The sequence below is a fragment of the Coffea arabica genome, chromosome 6e, assembly GCF_036785885.1.
Source record: "Coffea arabica cultivar ET-39 chromosome 6e, Coffea Arabica ET-39 HiFi, whole genome shotgun sequence".
Taxonomy (NCBI): Eukaryota; Viridiplantae; Streptophyta; class Magnoliopsida; order Gentianales; family Rubiaceae; genus Coffea; species Coffea arabica.
Window position 1 is genome coordinate 46,360,478 of NC_092321.1, and position 10,716 is coordinate 46,371,193.

Consider the following 10,716-nt stretch of genomic DNA (forward strand, 5'->3'; position numbering starts at 1 on the left):
GACCTGCCCTCATGCTACCTAGCGAATTACATCAAGTAGCTCAATATTTAGGGCCAATTGGAGACCTTAAGGAGATCAAGCCCAATGGCTATCTAGTAGAAGCATTAGTACATCTTTGGGATCCGGAATGTTCGGCCTTTAGGGTAGGCAATAAGCACATGACAGTGACACTTGAGGAAATTGCCGGCCTCTTCAATTTACCTTTGTATGGAACCGCCTTGATTTTCCCATACGTTTCAGACAAGATAGAATTTTGCAAGACCATAGGATTGAGAGAGGTTGTATTGCGAGGGTCGGATCAGGGGGTCCGCGTGAACACTTTGTTTGAGCATTTTGCGCTACGAAATGGGTTCGAAAGATATAGGGAGGATTTTTCATTCACGTCCAAGGATGTTTGGGAACGCAAAAGGCCAGTGGTGTATGCAATAGTTATGGCGGGAGTTTATTTCTTCCCGAGAAGAGATCAGAAAATAGCTTTCAAGGTAGCAAAGGTTATACAAGACCTCTTTTCAGGAATCCGAAGTAAACAATGCACCATAATCCCGACCATCCTTGCGGACATTTTTCTAGCTTGTACCAACTGCCAGAAAGGGGAAAAGTTCTTCTACGGGGCTAATATAGTTTTGCATATCTGGGCCCTAGAACATTTTAAGAGGCGAGCATCCGTTCCGGAAAGTTTGCCAGTAGTTGGGTACAACTGGGTAATCATGCATCATAAGCGAGTCAACGAAGGGGGTCTGCCGAACGATGCGGTTGAATGTGTCAAATACTTAGAGACGTTGCCAGATCAAGACATTAGGTGGTTGTTAGACTGGACGATTTGCCTTAGGCCGATACTCCGCACTAAAGTGTCAGATTTTGTTCTCCTATTGGGTACCCAAGGAATCGGCGCATACACTCCAAAGAGGTTCCTCAGACAGTTAGGACGTACACAAGAAGTGCCGCCTGTGGTTGAAATGAGTAAGCTTACCGTCATTTTCAATAAAGGAATGTGCCCAAACGAGCTCCCTATGAAAGACCAGATTATCGAGGCATGGGTGACACTGTCGGATGACGAGAGATTTCAATACATCCCGGAACTCAAGCAAAAGGGTTTGACCACTACATAATACGAAGACTGGATAAGAAGATCCGCTGCGCAAGAAATTCAAGATGAGCCATCTGAGGAGGTGAAAAGGTTGAAAGCCATTGTCGAGGCAAAGGATAAGGAAATTCTACAATTAAGTAAGTCTGTCGAAGCATATAAAGGGATGGCGGAGCAAAACAAGCAATTGTATGAAAATGAACGAGAAAAGCGTCAAGAGCTGAAAAGGAAATGTGGAGAATTATATGACCAAGCTGAACGTGTTAGAATTCCATATGCTAGAGAAACCAGGGACTCTGTATTAGATAGGCTTAGAAGTTTTGGCAATCTTGTACGGAATCGTCTTCATGACATGATGTAAATATTGGCAAGTTTATCAATGAAAGCGATTTTTCTTTTGCACTCATTTGGAATTGTTGTCAAAAACAGGTTTGTGTTACGGGTCCCATTTCGAAGGTGTTGCATCATGCTAGGCCTACCCTTGGCACAAAAAGGGCCCCCCGATAGGACATGCATCCGAATTTTTGGAACATCTACTAACGCTTGTCTTTTTCTTTTTCTTTGTTTTGTTTTTGTTGAAAAAGCTAAGCCAGGGCTAAATCTAAAAGCGAGCCATTTCGTGTTTTCAGGTAAAATTTCAAAAATAGCTTCTCGGAAAAACCCCATTATTACGCGATCCCGAAGTAAAGCCCAAAGAAATCGTGTAGACATGAGTACTCAGCCAGAATCGTCTGATAAGACCGCTGCAACTACCCAGCCGGAAGCCACAAGTCCCGGAGTTCAGTTGACTGAATTACTCACCAAATTTGGGGAAATGGCATCTGAAATGGCCGCCCAAAAGAAGTTGATCGACGAGCTCATTAGTAGCGGAGTGCAGCCCGAGCCTGCGCCCGTCAAACAACCGGAATCCGAACCATTTGTCATTCCTCCAATTCAAACCACTTTTGAGGGAGTTTTCAACCCGCAGTATACTTACACTCAAAATCCTCCGTTCTATCCTCCCTATGGGCAAGGATTTCAGCCTCAAGGTGGTCAAGGTGGTCCAAACATGCCTCCGGATCCACAAGCTTTTTATCAGACTACTGCAGAGCCTGTGGTGCCGGAGCACACTATTCAAACCAAGCCAGAAGTGGGAGAGTCGTCTGCCCCGGTTGATATGAAGTTACTCAAGCGGTTGGATCGTTTCGATGAGTTCATCAGGAAAAGCCAAGGTTTAAGCAAACAAGGGGTGTTAGACTACGATGATCTGTGCCTGTTTCCAAATGTACAGCTGCCCGTGGGGTTCAAGACCCCGAAGTTCAATAAATATGATGGTACGGGCAATCCTAAGACACACTTGCGTTTGTTTGCCAACAAGTTGGGCAGACTGGTAGATGATGAAAACTTGCCATTAAGGTTATTTCCAGAGAGTCTAGAAGGAGACGCCCTCGATTGGTACTCAAACTTAAAGCCGGAGGAGGTGAAGACTTGGCTTGATCTATCCAACGCCTTCATCAGACAATACGAATATAACTGCGAGCTAGCACCGACCAGAACTACTTTGGAAGGCACAAAGAGACGACCATCTGAAGATCATAAGACATACGCCAAAAGATGGAGAAAGATAGCCGCTAAGGTTGAGCCTCCAATGACCGAAGATGAAATTGTTCACACTTTTATAAAGGCGCATGATCCTCCATACTTCGAAGAGATCTTCCGTATGACTGGGTGTACATTTACTGCGATTGTGAACAAACTCGAAGAGTATGATGATTTTGTGAGAGCCGGAAAAATTGTTAACGTCTCTGCCCTAAAATCACAAGTAGAAGCTTTGCAAGGGCAAGGGAACAGTGGAAAGAAGCCGCAGTTTAAAAAGAAAGAGGGGGAGGCAACTTTTATCTGGAACCAGAACCCTTCACCCAAACCCCGATACCAACACAATCCAACCTATCAACCACATTACCCTTATTATTCAAACCCGCACCATGTATATACTACCAATATCCACCACCCTCGACCTCGCCCAAGCTATCCTGACCCACCTTTAGCTCCTTTTCAAATTTCTCAACCAAATCCGCCCAAAACCGACCTCGCCCTCCATATAACCCAAGATTTCCTCCCCCAAATAGACCTGTTTACAACCATCCTCAACCTCCTGAACCTTACAACCGACCCCCTAGCCGTACATTTACCAATTTAGGCAGGCCTCTAGACCAATTGTATGACCAGTTAAAGGCCGCCGGGAAAATTGGTATGGTACCCCCTCCTACCTATCCATATGGCATGCCCGCTTGGTATAACCCGCAAGCTGTCTGTGCTTATCATTCAGGGGCACCCGGACATTCAACTTTGGATTGCAAGGCTCTTAAGCATAAAGTTCAAGATATGATTGAAGCTGGAGAGATTGTAATTAGGAAAAGAGAGGCACAAGGGCCGAATATAAATAAGAACCCCTTGCCGGAACATGCTAATACCATTGGGGTCATTCTGGACGACGCAGAGTATGACGAGCTAGCCCAAAAATTGGCAAGGAAAGCTGAGGTGTTTGGGGTCACAGACCGACCATTCATAATAGAAGATGAACCGTTTGAGGAGGATAAAAGACCTTTTATTTTGGATCTCACTCCAGCTGAGAACGAGGCTTTGGAGCCAGTGGTCATCGAATTCCCAGGGCAGGAGCCTGTTCTAAGTTTGCAGCAAGTGCCATGGAATTACAATGAATCTGTCATACAAATTGGAGGAAAGCCAGTTGCCAAAGAGGAGGTGTCAGTGGTCACTAGATCAGGGAGGATTGCAAGTCCGTTTGGAGCTACCGTTCCGATTCAAACAAACAACCCCGAGCAGCCCGCTAAACCAACAATTACTGAGAAAGAAGCCTTGGATTTTCTTAAAAGGCTGTAAAGAAGCTAATATAACGTAGTCGAGAAGCTAAGCAAGTCGCCCGCCCAAATATCCATGTTGGATCTGCTTTTTTCTTCGGATATGCATAGGGATGCGTTGCTCGAAGTGTTGACCAAAGCTCAAATCCCTAAGGACATTTCGGTTGCTAATTTCTCACATATAGTTGGGAGTGTGTTATTCACAAAACAAATCACTTTCTCTGATGATGAGTTACCGGCGGAAGGCATTGGACATAACAAGGCTCTGTACATAGCTGTGAGGTGCAACGGGAAAATTTTGCCAAAGGTATTGATTGACAACGGATCTGCGCTTAATATCTGTCCTTGGAGTACCTTAGAAAAGCTAGGGTTGCAAGATATCAAGCTAAGGCCTTCAGCGACCATAGTTAGAGGTTTTGATGGAGCACAAAGAGAACCTATAGGAGAAGTGGATTTAGTAGTTGAGATGGGGCCCGCACAGTTTCAAATAGCTTGCCAAGTTATGCACTTTCCTAGTGTTTACAATATTTTGCTTGGAAGGCCGTGGATTCATAAGTCCGGGGCTGTGCCTTCTTCATTGCATCAATTGTTGAAATTCATAGTAAAGGACAAATTGATAACTATCTTTGCCGAGGAGGATTGCCTCGTGATTGCTGATTCTGGGTCCAAAGAAGATGGTAGCCGAAATGCCACAGTGACCCCTCATAGCACAGCTGATATCGTCTCTGTAAGTTGGATAACAAAAGAGGAACGAGCTCTGTCAAAGGCCAGTGTCATGATGGCTAAGGAAATGATCCGCGGAGGATATGAATTTGACAAAGGGCTGGGACGTGATCTACAAGGAATTCTGAAACCAGTGGAGATTGTGGAGAAAAAGGATTCATTCGGTTTGGGTTTCCGACCAACCGCTAAAGACATCAAAGAAATGAAGGAACGCAAGAGAGCAGAGAAAGAAGGCAGGCAAAAAGCCCTTGATATTCCACCACTGCATTATACTTTTCCACGACCAACCGAGGTGATCACGTCAGAGATTAACCCAGTTGACGAAATCGAAACTAGTTTGGCCCAATTGTTCGTTGGGGCAACATTTGAAGACAGTTTCCCAGATGAGGTCGAGTTTCCCGACATCCCTGAAGGATCAATTTCCAATTGGACCGCCGAGTTTCTGCCCATTCAGAAGGAGTTTCGGTAAAACTAGAGGGGTTTGTCATTCATGCGAATTCATGAAAATATTTCTGCATCTGTAAATAGCTAATGAAAGCATCTTTATCTTTGACTAAAATTTGCACATGTAAATATTGTTTCCGCTTTCTTTCTTTTTGTTTTCGCTTTCAATCAAAGGTTTTATGAAAATGCACAAGTGGTTCTTGTCATGTTGTTTTGTTTATTCGTTTGTCATATTGCTTGTTCATTTGTTTGTTGTATGTTTGTTTGCTTATTATCACACATTCGTTAATTCTTTCAGATGGCCAAAAATAAAATTATTCGACCCTTTGGATATCACTATTCTGGAATTCAATAATGGCAATCTCTATATCACTCACGACTTGGAGGTCTGGGAATCCGAGCTCCAAAGCGAGAGTGATAATGAGGAGGTATTCGATTCTTTTGCAAAGGACTTTGAACAATATGAGGAGAAACCAAAACCGAACCTGGAAGAAACAGAAAAGGTTAACATTGGCACTAAAGATGAAGTTAAAGAGGTGCAAATTAGTATTCATTTGAATGAGACGCAGAAAAAGGAGATGCTTGAATTTTTGACTATGTTCCAGGATGTATTCGCATGGTCCTATGATGATATGACTGGTATTTCAACTGATGTGGTAGTGCATAAGTTGCCCACAGACCCTACTTTTCCACCCGTAAAACAAAAACCCCGAAAATTCAAACCAGATATGAGCCTCAAAATAAAAGAGCAAATTGAAAAACAACTCAAAACCAACATTATCATTGTTTCCCATTACCCTATTTGGCTTTCGAATCCAGTCCCTGTTCCAAAAAAGAATGGAGAGGTGCGAGTTTGTGTTGATTATAGAGACCTCAATAAGGCCAGTCCTAAAGATGATTTTCCTTTGCCAAATATTCACATTCTCCTGGACAATACCGCTGGGCATGAGATTGAATCTTTTTGTGATTGCTTCGCTGGATACCACCAGATTTTGATGGCAGAAGACGATAGGGAGAAGACTGCTTTTATCACCCCTTGGGGCACATTTTGCTACCGAGTGATGCCATTTGGTCTAAAGAATGCCGGAACTACTTATCAAAGAACCATGACCACCCTGTTTCATGATATGATCCACCGGGAGATGGAGGTCTACGTGGATGACATCATAATCAAGTCTAAAAGAGCAGAGGACCATTTGGTTGATTTGAAGAAGCTGTAAGAAAGGTTGCGAAAGTACAATTTGAAGCTAAATCCTGCAAAGTACGCCTTTGGAGCACCAGCTGGTAAGCTGTTGGGCTTCATTGTCAGTAAAAGAGGCATAGAGATAGATCCAGCAAAAATCAAAGCAATTCGAGATATGCCAGTGCCGAAAACTCAGAAGGACGTGAAAAGTTTCTTAGGAAAGATCAATTTTATTGGGAGATTCATTGCCCAGCTAACTGCCACATGCGAGCCGTTGTTCAAATTGTTGAGAAAGAATGTGCCGTTGTACTGGAGTGAAGAATGCCAACAAGCTTTTGATAAAATCAAAGATTATTTGTTACATCCGCCAGTCTTGGTGCCACCCAAGCCGGGTCGACCATTAATCATGTACCTATCTGTGCTTGAAGAAGCAGTTGGTTGTGTCCTTGGGCAGCATGATGACTCCGGAAGGAAGGAGCAAGCCATTTACTATCTAAGCAAGAAGTTCACGCAGTATGAGGCTAATTATTCATTCATTGAGAAAAGCTGCTGTGCATTGGCCTGGGCAGCTCAAAAGCTGAGACACTACCTGTTGAGCCATACCACTTATCTTATTTTCCGATCTGATCCTTTGAAGTATCTCTTGGAGAAGCCGATGCTAACTGGACGTCTGGCTAAATGGCAGATAATTCTCTCAGAGTTTGATATTGTTTTCACTTCACAGAAGGCTGTCAAGGGGCAAGCTATAGCTGATCATTTGGCAGAAAATGCAAGGGATGATGATTATCAACCACTTCATACTTATTTCCCTGATGAGAAAGTCTTATTTGTAGGCGCCACGGATGATATAAGTGAGCAAAGCTCTGAATGGAGGCTTTTCTTCGATGGAGCTTCGAATTCCCTCGGAGCTGGAATTGGAGCTGTTTTGGTTTCACCCGAAGGGAAGCACTACTCTGCCGCTGCCAAATTGCAATTTGCCTGCACAAACAACATGGTTGAATATGAAGCCTGCATTTTCGATCTCGAAATGGCTTTAGAAATGGAAATCAAAGAGTTGATAGCTTTCAGTGATTCAGATTTGCTCGTGCACCAAACCTTGAAGCAGTGGATAACCAAAGATTCAAAAATTTTGCCCTACCATTGTAGTTTGCTCACTCTGGCCAAGCAATTTCAAAATTTGGAGTTCAGACATCTCCCGCGAGCCCGAAATGCATTTGCCGATGCTTTGGCCACCTTAGCTTCTATGATCCAGTATCCAGATGAATTGAGGATTGAACCTATTCAGATTCAACTCCAAGACAAGCCTGCCCACTGTTGGGTTGTAGACAAGTCCTCTGACAATATTCCTTGGTATAATGATATTAAGGAGTTTCTCAAAACTGGATCTTACCCTCTGCATGCTAGTACAAAGGACAAGAGCTTTCTGCGTATAATGGCTTCAAAATTTTTCTTGAATGGAGAAGTTTTGTATAAAAGAACCTCAGATTTGAACCTCTTAAGGTGCATTGATGAAGACGAAGCTCAATATATGATGAAATAAGTGCATAGTGGCGTTTGTGGACCTCACATGAATGGCCATTTGCTAGCAAAGAAAATCATGAGAACCAGATACTTCTGGCTTACTATGGAGCGTGATTGTATAGATTTTGTCCGGAGATGTATAAAATGTCAAATGCACGGTGACGTTATACGCGCTCCACCCACTGAATTGCATAGTATGATCGCCCCATGGCCCTGTTCAATGTGGGGTATGGACGTGATTGGTACAATTGATCCTCGCGCTTCAAATGGACATCGCTTTATATTGGTGGCAATTGAGTACTTTACCAAATGGGTTGAAGCGGAGTCATTCAAACATGTAACGAAGAAGGTAGTTGCCAATTTCTTGAGAGATCACATCATCTGTCGCTTTGGAGTACCCGAAACGCTTATTACAGACAATGCCAAGAATTTGAACAATGACATGGTAGATGGATTATGCGAGCAGTTCAAAATCAGACACCGCAACTCTGCCATTTATAGGCCTCAGATGAATGGAGCTGTAGAAGCCGCAAACAAGAATTTGAAGAAGATTATTCGCAAAATGACTGAAAGGCATCGCGATTGGCATGAAAAGTTGCCTTATGCATTAATGGCGTATCGGACTTCTATCCGGACATCGACTGGGGCAACGCCATATTCACTCATGTATGGAATGGAAGCTGTATTACCAGCTGAAGTTGAAATCCCTTCGCTACGAATCCTTATGAAAGCTAAATCGGAGGAGGCTGATTGGATAAAGCAGCGCCATGAGCAATTGACTTTGATCGATGAAAAGCGGTTCAATGCTATCTGTCATGGTCAGTGCTATCAGAAACGTGTGGCCCGGGCCTACAACAAAAAAGTCCATCGGCGTGCATTCGAAGAAGGTGACAAAGTACTAAAGCGGATTTTGCCAATGCAAGATGAAGCTAAAGGCAAATTTGCTCCAAATTGGCAAGGGTCGTTCATTGTCCAAAAGGTATTACCTGGCGGAGCACTTATTTTGGCAGAAATGGATGGACGAACATTCCCTCAACCCATCAACTCAGACATGTGCAAGAGGTTTTTCATTTGATCATGCAAATTTTCTTTAGAAATTCATGCAAATGGCGAAATGCAAGTCAGGCCATCTTCTTTTACACTTAAAACATTTTATCTCTACTTGTCCCCTTTGAGCCATCAGAATTGACAAATTTTCGTTTGATAACCCTGAGAATTGCAAACCCCACACTGGGGCAAATTTATTTTGAAAGAGAGATGATCAAAAAGAAAAACCCCACACTGGGGCAAATTTAGTTTTTAAAGAAAAATGCAAAAAGTGAGGAAAATGCAATGAAGAAAATGCAAAGAGAGAAAATCCGATCAAACTGGGGCAAATTTTCCTCAGTTTCGTTCAAGATCGGAAACGATTTCAAAATACTGCAATCTCAAGTTATTTCACACCTCGCATCAAAATTTGCTTTCAAGCCTCAACCTTTCTTGAAAAACACCCCACCTGACCTCATTACAAAACCAAAAGTCCTGGCTTTCGTCACTTGTTGCATTTCTATTAGGAAATTTGTTAATCAACTGGCAAGTGATGTCCATAATGCATTTGCCTAATCTTACAAGGGAAGTGCATTTTACTGATACTAGAAATCTTTAGCTCATATTTCTGAGTCGAGCATGGTCAAGATATTTCATTGTTCTTTAGGTGAAAACCCAAAAGGGCGCCTCGGAAAAGAAAAGAAGAAAAGAAAAAAAAGAAAAAAAGAAAAAAGAAGAAAAAAAGAGAAAAAGACAAAACAAAACAAAAAGGGTGGGGGCAACCTTGGTGAAAACCCGAAAGGGCGCCAAGGCAGGTTTTCTCGACAAGACGAGCACGAGAAGGAACAGCTGGTGACCTGGTTCATTTGGACTTTCCCTCATGATTGTGATACTTCTGCCAGAATCGAATTCCGAAGCAAATATATCCAAAAGCTTGAACATGATATTCGTTGGCCAAATTTGTATTTTTCTTTACAAATATTCTTTTGCAAAATGTATTTTTCAAAACCTCTTGGTTTCTCTCGATTATTTGCGTTCGACTACTTGTGGTTGTCTGCATTCTTTTGCATGCTCATCTTTGCCTGACATAGGAAATCATCTTGCATATATCATTGATTTTTATGTGACAAATTTTTCATGCATCATTCTTTCACCATTGGATTCGAATGGATGACAAACCCTAAGGTTTGTGCAAGGATAGGGGAATTCAATCATCTATTAAAGGAAGTAAGATGCAACAAAGCTGCTACATAGATTTGGTGACGTGGTAAATACGTACTTTATCAGTCTCAGAAATGGAAAGGTTTCAAAATTACAAGTTCAACTAAGCCAGACGCCGCAGAACAGAAGCAAAAGCATCACAAGACTCATGTTTACACGATTCTCAAGGCAAACCGGATCAAATGATGGTGGCAAGTCCATTATTTCTTCTTTTCTTGCAGGAACGTTGTGTTTACAAATGAAAACAACCACTCTCCTTTTCGCACCTAAATCGATGACAGAAAAAGCTCCCCAGTAAGCAAAGACGAAGTGATAATGTTATTAGCAAAGCTTGATTATAAGAGACAACATCAGCTATCGCTTCAGCTACAGAGATCAAATCTCCCTCTTGGTACAAAAGTTTGAACTATGCCCAGGTAAAAACTCAATTCATTGTTTAAACCTCCCCAGTGAAGTCCCGTTTTAAATTCCTGTTCGGGTCAGTCCCGTTTAAAATTCCTGTTCGGGTCAGTCCCGTTTTAAATTCCTGTTCGGGTCAGTCCCGTTTTAAATTTCTTGTTCGGGTCAGTCCCGTTTTAAATTCCTGTTCGGGTCAGTCCCGTTTTAAATTCCTGTTCGGGTCAGTCCCGTTTTAAATTTCTTGTTCGGGTCAGTCC

At 42.6% G+C, this 10,716-nt stretch overlaps 1 protein-coding gene across 1 annotated transcript; it reads left to right on the plus strand.

Moving 5' to 3' along the window:
- Nucleotides 1–1,250: 1,250 nt before the first annotated feature.
- On the plus strand, nucleotides 1,251–5,134 carry LOC140009899 (uncharacterized). The gene is made up of 4 exons (XM_072056235.1): nucleotides 1,251–1,415; nucleotides 2,106–2,951; nucleotides 3,425–3,960; nucleotides 4,054–5,134. The coding sequence occupies exons 1-4, from the start codon at nucleotides 1,251–1,253 to the stop codon at nucleotides 5,132–5,134; spliced, it is 2,628 nt and encodes an 875-aa protein (XP_071912336.1).
- Nucleotides 5,135–10,716: the final 5,582 nt, after the last annotated feature.

Coding starts and splice junctions, on each gene's coding strand:
- LOC140009899 (XM_072056235.1), top strand. CDS start 1,251: ATGGCGGAGCAAAACAAGCAATTGTATGAAAATGAACGAGAAAAGCGT. Junction 1,416..2,105: donor TTAGAAGTTTTGGCAATCTT/GTACGGAATCGT, acceptor CAAGGATTTCAG/CCTCAAGGTGGTCAAGGTGG. Junction 3,961..4,053: donor TTGGATTTTCTTAAAAGGCT/GTAAAGAAGCTA, acceptor GGATATGCATAG/GGATGCGTTGCTCGAAGTGT.